At 31.9% G+C, this 18,513-nt stretch overlaps 4 protein-coding genes across 4 annotated transcripts; 2 read left to right on the top strand and 2 right to left on the bottom strand.

Annotated features, from left to right (window-relative positions):
• Nucleotides 1–2,165: 2,165 nt before the first annotated feature.
• LOC123904839 (pentatricopeptide repeat-containing protein At3g22470, mitochondrial-like) lies at nt 2,166–5,830 on the bottom strand. Its single transcript, XM_045954448.1, has 4 exons — nt 5,753–5,830; nt 4,025–4,235; nt 2,425–2,760; nt 2,166–2,320 (listed from the first exon to the last, which is right to left on the bottom strand). The coding sequence occupies exons 1-4, from the start codon at nt 5,828–5,830 to the stop codon at nt 2,166–2,168; spliced, it is 780 nt and encodes a 259-aa protein (XP_045810404.1).
• A 2,362-nt stretch (nt 5,831–8,192) lies between these two features.
• Nucleotides 8,193–8,600, top strand: LOC123904838 (S-protein homolog 2-like). The gene has a single exon (XM_045954447.1). It carries the CDS (start codon nt 8,193–8,195, stop codon nt 8,598–8,600), a length of 408 nt encoding a protein of 135 aa, XP_045810403.1.
• A 1,550-nt stretch (nt 8,601–10,150) lies between these two features.
• Nucleotides 10,151–10,762, top strand: LOC123904837. The gene has a single exon (XM_045954446.1). It carries the CDS (start codon nt 10,151–10,153, stop codon nt 10,760–10,762), a length of 612 nt encoding a protein of 203 aa, XP_045810402.1.
• A 2,326-nt stretch (nt 10,763–13,088) lies between these two features.
• Nucleotides 13,089–17,886, bottom strand: LOC123907041 (putative cysteine-rich receptor-like protein kinase 23). Its single transcript, XM_045957112.1, has 4 exons — nt 17,115–17,886; nt 15,263–16,200; nt 13,783–13,908; nt 13,089–13,468 (listed from the first exon to the last, which is right to left on the bottom strand). The coding sequence occupies exons 1-4, from the start codon at nt 17,684–17,686 to the stop codon at nt 13,311–13,313; spliced, it is 1,794 nt and encodes a 597-aa protein (XP_045813068.1). The 5' UTR covers nt 17,687–17,886; the 3' UTR covers nt 13,089–13,310.
• Nucleotides 17,887–18,513: the final 627 nt, after the last annotated feature.

The following is an 18,513-nucleotide window of genomic DNA, read 5'->3' as shown; positions in this document are numbered from 1 at the left end:
TTTTTCAATAAAATTTCATATATTTTAAAAAAAAAACACAAAAGCTTCTCATTTCATCATTATTTATATTTTGATTCACACATCAAACCATATAATATTATAATTTAGTCGATAAAAGTATTATTATATCATAATTTTTAATTAGAACAACATAATTTAATATATTACATTAAAATAAAACAATGAATATATATATATGAAAATTAAATTTAAAATAATAAGGAAAACAATGAATGTATTTATTAATAACTAGCGGGCCAGACAGGCGCGGAACGCGCCTGCCTGTGTCTAACTTATGTCCAAAAAAAATGTATTATGTTATGATGAATTTGTTAATAAAAGATTTTTATTGCTAAAAAAATAAGGATATTGTTGGTATTATGAAAAATCGACACAAAAAATATTTGTATTATCTTTTTATATAGTATAGATGTAGTATTAAGTTGGTAATCATTCATGTATAGGCAACTCATTTGTCACTTATTCAAATTTTTATGATTTGAATTTTTTTTTTAAATTGATTAGTTAATGGAAGTTGTGAAACTAAGTCAATGGTAAAATAGGTATATTGAAAAGTCCATCCCAAACTCACCTATCCTTTTTATATATTGTTATAGATGTCATGGTGTTTTATAACAATGAATGTATTTATAAATATATTTCAGTAATATAAAATTTCACAAAAATGCAACTGGCCTAGTGGTAGTACTTTTGCTGCTGTATCTAAATGACCTGGGTTCGATTCTCATATGCCACATATTTGGAATTTTTTTGAAATATTGATTTCCTTCCAAACCGGTCCGGTTTGCACGGGCGGTTTTTCTCGGTTCCCGGTTCAACCTTTGACCCGACCGGTCACACCGGTTTTCGGCGGTTTTAAAGCAGAACCGGTTCTGCATGCGAACCGAGCCGGCCACCCACCGGTTCCCGGTCCAACCGGTCGGTCCGGGCCGGTTTTTAAAATTATGGTTAGAATATTAAAAGTTTAAGTTTTCTCTCGTTTGTTCGAGTGCGTACTGCTGCTACTGTTATTTTTATAGTTGTTGCATGTTTTTAAAAAATACAAGAATTGTTTTGTGTATTGCTTCAACAAATTACCTTTCTCAATAAAATTATGGAAATAAAGTAAAAGACTCTTGAAATTTTTGTAATATACTCCCTCCGGCCTTATTTATAAGCAAACGTCAACAAAAAAATTTGGCTATAAATATAAGCAAAAGTTACCAAAATCAAGTTTATTTAATGTTATTCTTCCAAAAATACCATTATTAATTGTTCTACTTTTTAAAATGATCGTAGAGTTCCAATGCAAATTTAAGGTCATTTGAAGAATTGTAATAGAAATTTTACATAAAATCAAAACAAAGAAATAACTTCTTAATAAGTGTGCAAATAGGCATATTTGCTTATAAAAAAGGCCGGAGAAAGTACTTTTTAAAAGTACTAGTTAAAAGACTCGTGCATTCGCACGGGTCTATTGACTTTTAATAAAAAAAGTCCCTTGTATAATTTATTTAGTAAATTTGATAGTAATTAACATTTTTTTTAATTAAATTTGACAGTAGTAATTAACTTAATTATATTTTTTTATAATAACTTTGTTATTATATTTTTTATAATAACTTTATTATTATTACTCATAGTTAGTACTAGTAAATTTGTGAAAAGATAACGGGCATGTTTGTTTCAGATTTTTCATCAACAAAATCTATTTTTTTTATCTTACTTGTGTTTTTTCAGATTTGTTTTTTTAAAATGAGTTTAGTAAAAAAATCATTTTTTTCATCAAAATGAGAATCTATTTTCAATAGCTTTTATCAAAATCCATTTTATTTATCATTCATCATCACTCACCATCTTAAAAAAAAATAGATATTAATGATTTTAAACAAACGACAAATAGCTTTAGATTTTTTTCAAAATCTCTACAAAAAGTGAGTGATTTTCTTAAAAATGATTTTTCTTAAAAAATCATTTTTTTAAATCTCAAACAAACAGGCCGAACATCGGTTGTGTTTTCGTCTTTCAACAGAGACAGAGTAATTTGGCGGTGGATTCACCACCACCGAGTCATCCTTTAGTTCACCATCTCCTCCCAATAGTACATTTGAACTTGAATCCCAATATGAAGAAGCCAATTTTTCATGTACACCTTTCGCGATAATTTAATGTAGAAGTTTATGTGCCTTATCATTTTCACCTTTATTAAACAGAGAACGGATAATTATTTCATAAGTTGCAGCATTTGGAATGCAACTATTATCTTTCATTTTTGATAGCAAGGCCAACACTTCATCAAATAAGCCCTTGTCGCAGAACCCTTGGATCATAACATAACAGTATATGTATAAACATCTAGATTATAGCCTTTGACCAAAAGATCTTCAAAAACATTTATCGCATCCTCTACTCATCCAACTTTACACAACCCGTGAATAAGAATAGTATATGTGTTCATCTCTGGTTGAATACCCTCGTCCTTAACTTTTTTTAATAATGCAATTGCCTTTTCAACATGATGGTTTTTACATAAAGCATCTAATATAGAATTGTAAGTAAATATATTAGGTTGTAGACCTCCTCTATCATGCATCTCAACGACGAGCTTCAAAGCATGTGAGATTCTCCCAAATTTGCCTAAACCATCAATAAGGGAACAGATAATTATTTCATAAGTTGCAGCATTTGGAATGCAACTATTATCTTTCATTTTTGATAGCAAGGCCAATGCTTCATCAAACAAGCCCTTGTCGCAGAACCCTTGGATAAAACCAAAAAATCGGCCGTAAAATCAAAAATCGACCGAAAACCCAAAATCGGCCAACATCCAAAAAATCGGACGAAGAATCTAAAATCGTCCCTAAACCCAAAAAACTCGGCCGAAAACCTAAAATCGACCCAAAATCCTGAAATCGGCTATAAACCCCAAAATCGGCCGAAAAACCTAATATAGACTATAAACCCATTTTTCGGCCGATATTGGGGTTTATAGTCGATTTTTGGGTTTTTCGGTCGATTTTTCGTTTTTCGGTCGATTTTTGGGTTTATAGTCGATTTTTGGGTTTTTTGCCGATTTTAGGTTTTTCGGCCGTTTTTTTTGGGTTTAGGGTCGATTTTTGGGTTTTCGATTAATTTTTTGGGTTTTCAGCCGATTTTAGAGTTTATAGTCGATTTTAGGTTTTTCAGTCGATTTTGTGTTTACTGTCGATTTTAGGGTTTTTGGCAGATTTTAGGTTTTTCAGCCAATTTTTTCGGTTTATCGGCCGATTTTATGGATTTTGGCTGATTTTAGGTTTTTCGGACGATTTTATGGTTTATAGTCGATTTTAGATTTTTCAGCCGATTTATGATTTTTGACCAATTTTAGATATTTCAGCCTATTTTTTTTTTATTTTTCGACCAATTTTTGGGTTTATGGTCAATTTTATTAAAATAAATAAAATTAAATGAATGAAATTCAATTACATTACCCAAACAAAGAATTTTACAATTGATGGAATTTCAACACTTTATCCAAACACTGGAATTTGAAAATCAAGGGAATTCAATTGAATCAATTGAATTGCCTAGTATTTAAAATTCCTTGAATGTCTAGAATTCCCCATCCAAACAGACTCTTAGCGACCATTTCAGAATATAATTCAAAAGCATTATTAACAAGTTTATCTTTGCACATACTGTTAAGAAGTCCCACATCGGTTGAGAGATGGCCTGACTAAGTGTTTATAAACTAGAGGCAATCCTCACCTTACAAGCCGGTTTTGTAGGGTTGAGTTAGGCCCAATACCCAATTCTAAGATGGTATCAAAGCCTCTCCAAGATCCGTTGGGCCACCCGATATCGGGTCACCTACCATTTATATCCGCGTACCAAGCCCAATAGCGCTGGACGCGAGGGGGTGTGTTAAGAAGTCCCACATCGGTTGAGAGATGGCCTGACTAAGTGTTTATAAACTAGAGGCAATCCTCACCTTACAAGCCGGTTTTGTAAGGATGAGTTAGGCCTCGATATTCGTGACACATACTTTCAATAATGGCACTGTACATTACCACATTAGGTTGTAACAGTTTCCCATCAATTCGTCTCAGCAATTGTAGGGCTGATCTTGTTTCTCCAACTTTACATAACCCGTTGATTAAGGTCCCATAACTAACTTGGTTCAACTGGAACCCCTGCGCTACCACCTTGTCGTGAAAGTGCAAAGCTTTATGGATCTCACCTTTGAGGCAATAACCCTTGATGAGTGTGATCAAAGTTATGGCATCCGGGTTAAAAATCCCTCTTGAGAATGTTGGCGAATACAGAAAAAGCAAAATTGATATGACCCAATTGACAGATACATGAAATAAAAGAGGTTGGAAGTTACAAAGAGGTTGGAAGTTACGTCGAGTGCTTAAGTGTGGTCGGATCCCTCCCTTACTCCTGCTTGGTGGTTATTCCTTTTTTTCCCTCATCAGGAATTAGACTATTAAAAATAGGTTCGAAGCCATATCTTTTCATATTTCTATTTCAAACTGTGGAGAGCCTAGTTAGTGGTTACCCTTAGTCTATTTAAGTTTCATCGCCTCAGGTTCCACTTTTTTGTTAAAAACGTTGGTATCATTACCTTAGTGGCTCCATGTGTCATAAGCCGTCACGTGTGCCTCTAACTAGTTATAACTCTGTCAGGTAGGAATTATCGTGCGTTCTAATCCTATATTAAGACCTTAGATACTGAATTTATATGGTCTAATCTTGGCCCTAGCATACTGTCATTCGTTCAGGATTACTAGCTTTATTTTCTATGCGATATCCACTAGGTCCTTAGATTTTATTCTAATGTGATCAATATTAAAATAAATATAAAACCGGACAATAAAAGAGTTTGCAATAAGAAAACAAGTGAATTTATACCCAAATTGTACAAAATACAAACCAAGCATTCGTAAGGGAGTTCCTCGAATCCACCTAACCTAGGAAAAATAAATTACAAAGACAGAAAGAAAAGAACCTTGTTGGCCTTGGAGTTCTTTGGCCTCCTCCTTAGAGTTGTCCTAACTCTAGAGTGAATATTCAATGTCTCTGAATATTTCTGAATGAATAATAGTGGAGGAAGAAGACTCTATTTATAGTTTTTCAGTTGGGTTTTTGGGCTTTTTCTGCGCGTCCATCGCACCCATCGTGGCCACGATGGCGTGTATTTTTGCCTCATCGTGGCCATGATGGATCATATCGTGGTACGATGGAAGATCTTCTCAGGATTTCCTGCGTGCTTTTCAAGTCGTCATCGTGCCACGATGACGAGCCATCATGGTACGATGGAAAAGATTTGTTGCAGATTTTCTTCAATTTAACCGCCTTCTCATCGCCAAGGTTGTCAGACTCGAGAGTCTACTCAGACTCGCAAAGGGTCGTAGACTCGATTCGTAGACTCGTACGAGTTTATGGAAACTTATAAATGAGTTTCAAAGGCATATAAGTTGCTCATAAATGACATATATATATATATATATATATATATATATATATATATATATATATATATATATAGATATATATATATATATATATATATATATATATAATGGAACACCAATTAACATAAGAATTCAAATTTCAAACTCCAAAGCAAAAATGCTCCATAATAAAACAAACAAAATAGCAAAGCTCCGGTGAAATATATATATATATATATATATATATATATATATATATATATATATATATATATATATATATATATATATATATATATATGATAATGGCTTCATACATCAAAAGCTCCAGTGAAATCATCACCATCATCTTCACCATCATCATCATCATCAAACTCTGCCCAGATAAAACACATTCTTCGTCGATGGCAACTAGTTTCTTCATTTCTAATTCCAAATGTTGGGTACTAATGTACTATTACGTATATATAGTAGAAAAAAAAGGTTTAAGAGTTTTCAATTGATTTGTTTTTTTTATTTTTTTTTTTATTTTTTTTGTGTTTATTTGAATCTATGTGAGTCTATTTTTATTTTATTTTATTTTTTTTTTATTTTTTTTGTGTTTATTTGAATCTATGTGAAAAAAAAGGTATACGAGTCTATGTGAGTCTATTTGAATCTAATCGTGTTTATCAAAAATCAATTCTATGAGCGATTCAATTCGTTTTTGCTTCCTAGATACGTAAACTCGTATGAGTTTAAGAGTCTACTCGCGAGTTTCACAACCATGCTCATCGAGCCACGCTGAGATTCATCGTGGGTACGATGGCTACGCTCCTTTATTACATTTTTGCTCTTTTTGCTGTTTTTTCCACTTTTCTTTGCTTCTGGGCTAAGTAACTTTACTTTTCCAGTTATTTGCTTGCTTTTGGGCTTCAACTGCTATTAAAACTACCTAAATTACTACTAAAAACATCATATAATTGACTGTCATCAGTACCCGTAACTTTAATTTTCTAAGAATATCGTACCGCGTACCAGTACCGGTACCGTACCCGTTCCTAGGGAACATAGGTTCTGACGATACCCTCTTAGTTTAACTATAGACTATAGTATGAGATTTTGTCAAAAAAAAAAAAAAACTATAGTCTATAGTATGAGATTTTTTCAAGAAAAAAAACTATAGTAAGAGTTTTTTTTTTTTCGTCGAATAGCCTAGTAGCTAGACTCACACATTGTGGGAACACTATAGTATGAGTTTAACTATAATAATAGTAGTGCATTTTAAGATTCATTTCAAGTAGTGGGAATTTTTCTCTTCTCCCCCATGTTTCTTCCGGGCCCCCCGAAATTCCTAAGTTGGTCTGTCCCACCCCGCATAGTTTTGGGACGGGTCGAGCCTAAACGGGGCGGGCCGCCGCTTTGCCACCCCTATATCATCATCTTTTTCTTTAGTAAGGTAGTAAGGTTCGATGTTTAACTGTGTCTCTTCAGTTGAATACAAAAATTCTGTTTAACTAATGTTCACTGTCTTGAACTATTGTTGTAATTTGTGCTTCATGTCAGACACATCTCATTTCACTTGTTTAATAGAGTAATTGTTTGATACTCAGGTCAGGTGCTGAGCCAGAAGAGTAGCAAATCTATATGTCTAGTAGTTGTTCTGTTTCATCAATGTCAAATATTGTTTGGTTTTTAGAATAAACTTTCACTATGGTCTATGTATTGGAATAATGTACTCTTGTAGATTCTGTCATGTCCCACTAACTTTTTTTTTTTTTGACACAGTCCCAATAACTATTGAGAAACTTAACTAAACAACTATTCCACTTTCTTACTGAATTTTGATCATTCTTGTACTTTCATCTGGAGGGCTATGTACTATGTTCAATTATTGCATTTACCATAAGATACTACTTGTGTGTTTGTTCATCTTATGGTGTTCTAAGGACTTTTATTATAACATTCTTTACATCTAATGCTTGTCTATGTATAACTTGATCTAATGGTTGTGGTTAACTTGACAGACATGGTTCATAACAATCAGGGCCGGCGCAACACAATATGAGACCTAAAACGAATTTCGAAAAGAGGTCTTTGGCTCTTGGGTGGCCTTAAAAACAGTTTTACTTACCATCTGAAATTCCCCCAAACTTTGACACCAAATATTATCGTTTCACATTTCTGCATATCCCCTTTAAAGTTTAGGGAAGGACTACTTAACATTCACAAATAATTTCCTTGGTGTTTATTAACTTGTCAGCTCTAAGTTTCTTATCAGGGTTCCGCACATTAGAACCAACTCCTTAAATTCCAAAAGAACACTATCACAAATTATGCCAAGCTTCCCACATAGGATTCTACCAAATGCCAGTCTACATATATTGGATTTGAAGTTCAAACATTATCTACCAAAACGCTTAATTTGAGGAGTGTCGGTGTTTCCTAGGTCAACACGATATTATGATTCTTGATATACCATTAAAGAAGAATACTTTTTGGGAAATGATATGAACTTTTCTACCGGAAAATTAAAAGAATAAATTGATCCAATAAAAGAGATTTGAAAAACTTAAATTCGTTTTTGTTTTATGATTTCCTTTCCATATTTTAAGAAAGTCATGATTTTCACTCTAAATGCATAATAAAATATATTAAATATATTAATAAATTACTTTTCTTTCAAATATTTGTATTCTTTCTACAATTCTCTTATAAATATACTTATTTTCAAACAAAGATTATTCACTTTCAAAGAAAATATTAATCGAAGGTACAATGTCTCTATTTACAGAAAAACTTCTCTTGATGTTTGTATTGTCGTTGCTATCAGTGCACAATGTAACTAGTGCTTATTTCAAGACGACTGTGACTATTACTAACTCTTTGTCAGGAAATTTGGACTTAAACGTTCATTGCAAATCTGCGGATGATGATCTTGGACCTCATCTTCTTCATCAAGGTCAGAGTTATGATTGGAGTTTTGGAAATAAGTTTTTTGGAGGAACATTATTCTTTTGTACCGTTCAATGGAATAATGAGATACATAGATTTGATGCATATGATCAAGATAACGATCTTTTAAAATGTTATAAAAGTAATTGTATTTGGCTTATAAAACAATCTGGACCTTGTAAGGTACACCCTGAGGAAAAGCATGATGAATGCTTTCCGTGGAAAAATTGACTAGGCATGTGTTAATTTTTTTTTTTTTTAGTTAATAAATGTTGTGCATGGGGGCTTTGAGAAACCAATGTATTTATCTATTTGAAATCTTAATGGAATTTCTCATTATGAAAAGTTTTTTTATGTTTTTAGTTTACTCTTTGAGGGTATTTTTGGTGTTCTTTGTACTCTGATTCGATCTTTTTATAAATTATATTTACCATTCAAAAAACTAAAGAATTGCTATATACCGCAAATACGGACCGTGTATAGGATCCTAGGTAAAGAAATATGAAAAATATGGCTCTTCCATAAGTTTTCAATTAAAAGAATTTCATTTCTTTTATACTAAACCTAAAATATAAGTCGGTCAAACAAAGAATATTTTACCAACTTAATTTCGAATTTGAATCCTCTCCAATTTCCTCTCATGTTTCTTAATCTAAGGGTTGGTAAAAGGAGAGAAAACATTAAAAAGAGAGAATCAACCATTGGATTAAGCAAAAGGAGAGAAAACATGAGAGAAAATTGGAGAGAATTCCAAATCCCTTAATTTCCTCTTTGTTTTATGATATCTTCACCATCCTTGCAACAAGTCAACAATTTTCCTTCCAAACACATTATATTTTAGGGTTAAATATGTTTTTGGTCCCTATAATTTCACAGAATTTTTGTTTTAGTTCCTGAAGTTTGTTTTCACACTTTTTAGTCCCTGAAGTTTTAGTTGCCAATGGTTTTAGTCCCTGCCGTCTACATGGGTCTAACGGAGGATGACGTGGTACTGCCACGTGTATTTTTTATTTTTTTGGCTTGCCATGTCACCAATCAATTTTTTAAAAAAAATTCCCAAAATTTTAAATTTATTTTTTAAGTGTTTTTTTTTCAATTTTTTTAATTAATAATTAAATTGAGAAAAAAATAAATTAGATTAAACAAATTGTTAAAAGACCATAAACGCAGAATAGAATTTTTGTTAATAATTTGTATAATATAATTCTTCTTTTTCTCAATTTAATTATTAATTAAAAAAAAAAAAAACTGAAAAAAATTAGAGTGAGGAAAAAGATCTTGAGGGGGAAGTGGAAAATGAGAGAAATGGTGAGCTTGAGGAAGATGTCGAAAATGAGAGTGAGGAAAAAAAAGAGAAAAGTAAGAAAGAAAGACTTATTGATCCCGATTTAATGTTAAGGAAGATAAAATATCAACTTTTGAAAGTGGGACCTCAAAAAATTCCTTATTATGTGAAGTTGCCTTATCCACACATAGGGAAGAACAAAAATAGCGTGTCTAGTGAGGGTGAGAAGAAAGTGGTAGAAGGGAGGAGTGAAAATGAAAAAGTAGAAAAAAATGATAAAGAAAAAGAAAAAGAGGGAGGAGTTGAAAATGAGAGAAAGGTAGAAGAGAAGAAAAAAGATGATGCAAGGTTTGTCGATAACGACTCAAATTTAAAGAAAATTAAGAGTAAAATTTTGAAAGATGGAGAAAAAGCTCAGGTAGTTCTACCTCATGATAAGCTACCCTACCCTCACAAAAAGAAGAGTAAGAGAAAATATATCGACTTTAAGAAGTTCATGGAGATGTTTAATAGCCTTCAATTCACAATTCCGTTTATGGAAGCTTTGGAGCAAATGCCTATGTATGCCAAGTTCATGAAGGAGTTGTTGACTAAGAAAAAGAAGCCTAAAGAGGATGAAACCGTGTTGTTGACGGAAGAGTGTAGTTCAATTCTTCAAACAAAACTCTCACAAAAGAAGAAAGATCCCGGTAGTTTCACTATACCTTGTTCTATTGAGAATTTACATGTTGGGAGAGCACTTTGTGACTTAGGAGCAAGCATCAACTTGATGCGCCACTCTATGATGAAAAAGATACCTGTTGCCGTAGCTAAACCCACGAAGATGCAGTTATCTTTTACGGATCGGTCCATCACATACCCCTATGGAATCTTACAAGATGTTTTGGTAAGTGTGGCCGAATTTGTCTTTCCGGTGGATTTTGTAATTCTCGATATGGAAGAAAATGCCGAAGTGCCTCTGTTATTGGGAAGACCCTTTCTTGCAACCGGGAGAGCTGTAATTGATGTGGAGATGGGTGATTTAATGTTGAGGCTCAATGATGAGCAAGTTAACTTCAATATCTTTGAAGGTATAAGAAATCAAACATCCTACGGTAGTGGGAGGTAAGATCTTCATGAGGGCGGAAGGCATTCCGAGGAATGAAGGTGAGGTACAACTTGTGGGAAGCAAGTGGAGGATGGTGCCTAGGTCAAGGTTCAAGTGGGATCTGGACTTAGCCGGTGATCTTGAATAGAGGTTCAAGATGGAGACGGAAGCACGGTGGTTGATGGGATTACCATCGATTTAAAGGCAATGTGGAGAATTGTTAGATATGCCTTGAAATCTCAGTAACAAGAAGTCAAAAGTTTTTTTTCAAGATTACTGTTTTTCCGCCCCATGCAGAATTTTTCGTGCTTTAGGCAAAATTTGCAGCAGGAAAAGGAGCTGGCCACTGTTTTCACGCCCCAGGCGGAAAACTTAGTGCCTCGGGCGAAAATATGCAAGTTTGTTGATTTTTTGTGAAATAAAATCTTTTCTTGGAGGACACTCTGACTTGGATTTGTTTTATTTTAAAATAGATTGTTACTAGTTTTTTGGCATATATTTTTCTATAAATAGATATCACTTTATTCATAGAAAAATAAGAGAGTGAAAGGAACAATAAGAATTTGCCACCATCAAAGGCTAGGGTTTTAGAGAGAGAACAAAAGAGTTTTCTTTTGGTATAATTCTAGGGCAAAGGTTTATTGTTGGCTTTGTTCACATTGGGTAGACTAGGTCAAATTGAGTTTCTTCATCACGGGAAGGAATTTGGGATTTGGGTAGAGTTAGGGTTTGCTAATTCATGTAACCCAAATTTGGGAATTGCTTGTAAGTGACTTATTTGATTCTAGTGAAACGGAGGGTTGCTCTCTCCCCAGACTAGGTTATTTTAACCGAACTGGGTAAACAAAGATTTGTGTCTCTTCTCTCTTTTATTTGTTTACTTGCTTTTAGATTATTATCATCGTCTCTATACTCTTTGATATTGGTTGCTTGATTCAATTGCTCCACACATCAAGTTTCGTATTAGTGTGATTTTTTAACGAATTCACAACAACACCTTTTCTCATCATCATAGCAAACATAGTATTAGCTTCTTTCACTTTTCCTTCTTTACAAAAAGCAGCAACCAATATAGTAAAGAGTGAGCACATCCGGGTTGATGTTTTCCAATATCATTTTATTAAACAAATCAATTGCTTCTTTCAATTTACAGACGATGCAAAAGCCACTAATTAAAGCGGTGTAAGTGAAAACATCAGGAGAAATTCTCTTAGCAACCATTTCAGAATATAAATCAAAAGCATCATCAACAAGTTTATCCTTGCACATACTATCAATAGTCGTGTTGTATATTACCACATGAAGTTGAACCAACTTCCCATCAACTGCAAGGCTGCACTTGTTTCTCCGACTTTACATAACCTATTGATTAAGGTCCCATAACAGGGACGGAACCAGAAAAAATAGTCGAGGGTGGCGGAAAAATAACAGGTGACAAATAATATAGATCAACAAATCTAATTTCTTCTATTAATAAAATTCTCTACCAAAAAAAAAAATTGTATAAAATTTAATTTAATCTATACTATATATAAAGAGGATACAAATATTTTTAAGTGCGGACTTTTCATAATATAAACAATACCCTTGGCTATTAATTATTGCAATGTACTAGTCAATGCACAATTTTGATCACTAATATCTTTAATTTTCTATTAGTGAAAATTATAAAAACATAATATTTTGAAAATATTCATCAAAACAAATTGAACAAGATCTTATATGTCAATATTTACATTTATATATTATTAAAAAAATATGGTCAAAACAGATAAATAAATGGTACATTTTCAACAAACAAAGTCTTATAAATTAGAGAGAGATATAGTATGTTACCGGCTATAAAACAAAATCAAAGAATGAAACAAACTATAACAAGTCGGTTGTATATATATATATGGGGAGAGATCAAATTACACCGGTGTAACATTTGAGTAATGTAACACCGCTCAATAACGCTTCAACGAATACAAATTTTACAAAATCCACCGTTGGATTGAAAGTTTATATCATATAGATCATTCATGTTCAATTCTATAAAAATCTAAAATCACTTGATATGTTATTGAGATTGATCAAGCTTAACGGTATTCAATAAAAACACATAAAACGTTAATCTTGTAGTGTACATATGAAAAAGTTCAATGTACGGGTACATTAGGTCATTAAATTATTAGGTAAATGAATATTTTTTCGAAAAAAATCATTTTTCTGTTATAATAATTAAATACTATTTATAAAAATTGTAAAAAAATAAAATTTTATATTTTTTTGAATTTTTATCACTTATAATAGTCATTATTGAATTTTTTTTATGAAAAAAATGTAAAAAAAATGGTATAATGCTTCAAAAACATTGAACTTGTGTTTTTCCTTATGAAATTATCATTCCTGAAATACAATAATCGATAAATAGTTTTGTTTTATTTATAAAATAATCGTTAATTTATTAATTAATTGATCTATGTAAAGGTACATTAAAATATTTCAGATGTATCGTAGAAGTTCCCCTTCTTTATTGTTCATTTTATGGGTTAAAAAAAATAGAAACAAGAAATATCATATATAATTAATCAAACGGTAAGCTATCTTTGCATTTTCTAACCTTGTAAACCTCTCCAAACCCGCCTTTGCCAATGTAGTTGTCATTAGAAAAGTTGTTGGTTGCTGCTTCAATGACTTCCCAATCGAATTGAAGTGGTTCTAAAGTGGCACTTTCTTCACCAACTAGATCAAAATGTAGTTATAGATATATTAATAAAAAAGAAATAGTTAATTTATTAAACTCAAGATATTATAAAGTTTTATCAATGACATGTCACAAAAAAAAAAAAAGTCACTTAGGATATGCAATATGGACCTTTCAAAAAAGAAAGGACTGAAACTTTAAAAAATAAAATTCTGAGACTAAATTTCAAAGCAAATTTTTTAAGAGGCTAAAAATAAAATAACTTTGCTCAATTTTTTTTATATATTTATAAGAACTAAAGCATATTTAATCTTTTGTCAAAAAAAAAAATGTAAACTTAAATAAAACTTACAATTTTTCCGAAGAATAATAGTCCTACGACTCTTTCTTCCCCTTCTCTTTAGCAAATAGTAGCCAATAAAAAAAAGGATCAACAAAATAATGGCAGGGACAACAATGATGATAATTTTACGGTTCTCTACACAAAACGATTATACATCAATATCATAATTTATAAAAATCGCATTTGGATGCATAAATGAAGTTTAAGTTTTTATTCACGTTTTACTCAATATAAATAGTGGTTAGATATATATAGTTTTTCTATGAATGAATCGATCTAAGTGGTAAAAGTTTTGGTCCCCTTAAATATTTGGTTAGAAGTTAATTTATGGTTCATGCATAACGAAAAAATTCGGTTAGAATAGAAGTACCTATTTATGACATTCTCTCTAAAATTTATGAAAAGTCCAAACTTTACTTGGGCAGATTTGACTACTCTATAGCGGGTAAAGACTCACTTTAGACTATGTTAAGAAATACTCTCTCTGGCTTTATTTATAAAAGTTACTTTTTAGATTTATTTAATATTTGATGTATCTAGCTTAGATATATGCTAGATACATTGATTTTTCAATAAATCTAAAAAGTAACATTTGCTTATAAATAAGGTCGGATGGAGTATGATTGATGAGAAATAAATGGTTTATAATTATACGGTGAATTTTTGCTACACATCTTATTTGGATATATTCATTAATATACCGTTGAGGTGAATAACTTTTTTTCTTTCAGAATTGTCCTCGATGTAAATCAAAATAAAATGTATATAATACAGACCCTTTGGATTTGACTTGCTTCTTAACTTATTAAAATAGTTTATGCAAATAAATAAATTTTTACGTTAATTCATAAGTTTTCAGTAACAAAAATTATATCTTTATAAGTAGTTTTCTGATAAAATACATTGAAAAACTTATAACAATACATAAAAATTTATTTATTTGTATAAGTTGTTTCACATAAGCTCAAAAATAAGTTCATCCAAACGGGTCCAATATACATATTCTTAGGAAATATGATTGAATTATAAATCTCTTAAGCTCTGTTTGGTAAAAAATAGTGGATAGCTAATAAGCTAGCTTATAGCAGATGATCTTATGGCAGATAGCGTTTAGCTTATAGCTAATAAGCTAGCTGATTGAAGTGTTTGGTAAAATTAGCGGTTGAACTAGCTTACTAGTATGAAATAACATAAAAAAATATGTTTAAAAGATATTTAATTTTTTTTCAAGTAAGATGATAGGGTAAAATTCAAAGAAAAAAATGATAAGTTATAAGTTATAAGCTCATAAGTTACTTGAAATAACGTTTGAAAAATAAGTTATAAGCTAGTAAAATAAGCTATAAGCTCTTTTTTAAAAACTATTACCAAACAAAACTTTTAGCTTATAAGCTAAAAGCTATAAGCTAAGCTTATTAACCTTTCCAAACAGAGCTTTATTGTTATCTTACTTTAGAAAAATCTAATCCTACTTGAACAAAGAGTTCACCTGCTGCATCTCCTCCTGATAATGGAGAAGTAGGTGGCTGAGCTTCATCACCATCCATATAAAATTGGAACAATTCAAACCTCAAATTGCAGTTAGGATATAAAACTCTTCCTCCAACACTTCCCAAAAATAACCATGGAATTTCTGTACCGATAATATTATTTAGACATGAAGAGCATTCGTTACTAGACAACTCCTGTGTACATTGTTCAAGAGAATACAAGGTTTGTACGTCATTCAATTTTAATGAATTTGTCATATATCTTTCATTACTATCCCCTGTAAAATTCGCAAGTTGAGATAACTGATTCGATAATGTACTAGCGAACAAATTTTGGTCGTATATTGAGTATACGGTAATATTTATATCACGGTACATAGGTCTTGTTTCGAAGTTAGAGAAGAATTTCTGATCCGAATAACGAATCAAGCAGTGGCTGTACCAAATTATACCCTCCGAGGATGAAAGACACTCTGAGTATATTCGATCTGTTGCCTTTTTCACGCATTGACTACAGAGGTTAACAGGAAGGTCACCTCGACACAAGAAGAATCCGTACACCATTTCTTTCACTTGAACTTTACGAAATTTGTTGCCGTTTGTAGCATTAGAAAACATATAAGAGAGAAGTAATTTGAAGTTTTTGTCATTGATTGTACTGCGATTACTTGAACAATTATAGGAAACATAAAATGGATCTTGTGAAAATCTAGAATCTTGTTTCGTATAATTGGTTTCAGGAACAAGTTGATTTGGCGAAGAAGTATTAGTAGTCCTATAAAAAGGATATAGTTCATACCTAACATTGCAGCTAGGAAATAGAACTCTCCCACCCAGCCTTCCATTACAACATTGTGGAAGATTCCCAATAGCAGTACTGAGACAAGTTCTGCAATCATTGGGTGACAAGTCTGGTGTGCACTGAGCTAGACAGTAAGGGCCCGTTTGGTGCGCAGGATAGCATAGTGACAGGATAGGATATAAAACAGGATAAGGATAAGATAGAATAACAGCAGGATAACAGTTATACTCAGTTATCATATCCTATGTTTGGTGCACACAGGATAACAAACATGATAACTATTATATTTTGTTTTTAATACATACTTTCTCATAATAATATGATAAGATATATAACATATTTAATTGACAAAATTACTCTTGTAAAACAATTATTATTTTTTAAAAATTATTTTGTTATACTTTGAATTTTATAAATAAAAAATATAAATAACTAATCAAATAACTTTATATAATTTAAAATAAAAATCATGAGAAAATAATCAAGTTTAATTTTTTATATGAATCATGATCAAATAAATAACTCAATAATATATACATGTTAGATAAGCCAAATAAATATATGATATATCTCATACGTAAATAATAAAACTACTATTGCAAAAGAATTATATTTAATTTTTTATAAAATTTAAGTTAATATCCCTATTTGTCAATTTTTAAATAATCATTTTACTTTAAAATATTGTAATTTTAGTAAAATTTTGATTTTTTAGAATATATAAATTACAAAATTATCCCTGTGAGAAAATCACATATATATTTAAAAATTAATTATTTTATTATTTATATTTTATTAATTTTATTTTATGTATTTTAAAATATATTTTATAAAATAAATCAGTAATTTTTTTTTCTTCTTATCCTATCCTGCTGGTAACCCAGCTCAAATTCAGGATAAGAATTATAACTAGAGAGACAGGATAGGATAAGCTTCAGGATTAACTTATCATATCCTGCTGTATCACCAAACACTATATTGCGGCAGGATATGATACAGTTATCATATCCTGTCTCTTATCCTGTGCACCAAACGGACCCTAAAGGGACAGATGATTATATGTCGAAATATTTGCTTCCCGTGTGGCAAACTTCTTGTTTTCTTCACCAACATGTGGTTGTGCTGCTTCATCAGCAGCTTTATTCATGGTCGAAAACAATAAAGGCATGAAGCTTTTCGGGTTTGAGATGTTGGCCGTGTTCACCAAGTAAACACCAGGCGTTGTAGATATGGTGGAAAAGAATGAGCTGTTGGAGTATCGAACCATACACTCATCGTACCATATGAAAGCTCTTTCGAACAAAGGGCAGCTTAAGGATAGTTTTTGGGTTGCATTTGTTATGCAGTCATGACAAAGCTGAGAGGATATATCCCCCCTGCACATGAACAATCCATAGACACCAGTTACTGCGGTGTAGTATTCAGTGTTGCCAATGGCTTTTGATGACAACGAAGAAAGGAGGGTCTTGAGATTGTCTTGGAAGGTGTTATTGGCTGTGGTAGTACTGTTGTAGGACTCGGGACAAATTTCATACAACAAAGTAGGGTCTTGTCCTTTGATTGTTGCACAACAGAGAAATCTAACAAAGATGGAGTAAACGAGAATTTTAGAGTAAGCCATGGATTTTTTTTAGAGTCTGCTAATTGAAAAACAATGGAGAGATTGTTTAAGATTTGCAATGATATATAAGCAAAAGGTTCAGACGGATCTGTAACACCTCAGTAGATTAAATAAAAAGGAATAGTACAAAGAAAAGTGTATGGGGACATAGAGCCTAACCGAGTCAAAATACGGATTTAGATTTCCTGCTGTAGATATGCACGCAGTTTTGCATTATACCAAAACTCACCCATTAATATTAAATCAGACGATTTAGATTAAAGATTCAGTTTTGCACTGCAACGCAATATCAGCCGCCGATTTCAAATCAAACGGCCATGATTCGTTACTGCGTGCTGCAGTTTATTGTACAAAATACAATGCAACCGTAAGCAGGTAAAGAAATGAAAATGAAATCAGAAACAAATCGAAATACAGAACCGGATACCCACATATCACATGCACAATCTAGGGAATCTGTGTCCGGACGCGAAACCAAATTACAAAAAATATATATGATGTGTGAACAATCTAATCTTGAAACCAAATTTTTAAAAATGGCGAATGAATTTGACGCCAACATGGTTTCAAATTCACCAACCAACAACTCACTAACTAACCATATCAAGCAATCATGGCCACCATATCTAGCCGTACAATATCCGAGGCACCGAATTTGAGGATGACGAAGAAACCCATCACAGAAAACAAGCACAAAAGAATACCTAGCAATGCTATAAAGTGTCCCATCGGATTAAAGTCGAAACAGAGCGTGAAAACACGATCCAATCAACTAAACAACTCCCACGTATAATGAGGCGATGATGGCAACAAGGACGATCGACGAT

This window comes from Trifolium pratense, linkage group LG2 (genome assembly GCF_020283565.1).
Source record: "Trifolium pratense cultivar HEN17-A07 linkage group LG2, ARS_RC_1.1, whole genome shotgun sequence".
Classification (NCBI taxonomy): domain Eukaryota; kingdom Viridiplantae; phylum Streptophyta; class Magnoliopsida; order Fabales; family Fabaceae; genus Trifolium; species Trifolium pratense.
The sequence above is the reverse complement of the archived record's forward strand: the minus strand, read 5'-3'. Positions and strand labels throughout refer to the sequence as shown.

What these genes read in the sequence shown, in the direction of transcription:
- LOC123904838 (XM_045954447.1), top strand. Translation starts at nt 8,193, where the DNA reads ATGTCTCTATTTACAGAAAAACTTCTCTTGATGTTTGTATTGTCGTTG.
- LOC123904837 (XM_045954446.1), top strand. Translation starts at nt 10,151, where the DNA reads ATGGAGATGTTTAATAGCCTTCAATTCACAATTCCGTTTATGGAAGCT.
- LOC123907041 (XM_045957112.1), bottom strand. Translation starts at nt 17,686, where the DNA reads ATGGCTTACTCTAAAATTCTCGTTTACTCCATCTTTGTTAGATTTCTC. An exon ending in ATCAGGAGGAGATGCAGCAG is followed by an intron (nt 13,909 to 15,262) that starts GTGAACTCTTTG and finishes CGTTTTGTGTAG; the next exon opens with AGAACCGTAAAATTATCATC. An exon ending in TATTATTCTTCGGAAAAATT is followed by an intron (nt 13,469 to 13,782) that starts GTAAGTTTTATT and finishes ATTTTGATCTAG; the next exon opens with TTGGTGAAGAAAGTGCCACT.
- LOC123904839 (XM_045954448.1), bottom strand. Translation starts at nt 5,830, where the DNA reads ATGTGTTTTATCTGGGCAGAGTTTGATGATGATGATGATGGTGAAGAT. An exon ending in GTACAGTGCCATTATTGAAA is followed by an intron (nt 2,761 to 4,024) that starts GTATGTGTCACG and finishes GTTTTATCCAAG; the next exon opens with GGTTCTGCGACAAGGGCTTG. An exon ending in TATTCTTATTCACGGGTTGT is followed by an intron (nt 2,321 to 2,424) that starts GTAAAGTTGGAT and finishes TTATGATCCAAG; the next exon opens with GGTTCTGCGACAAGGGCTTA.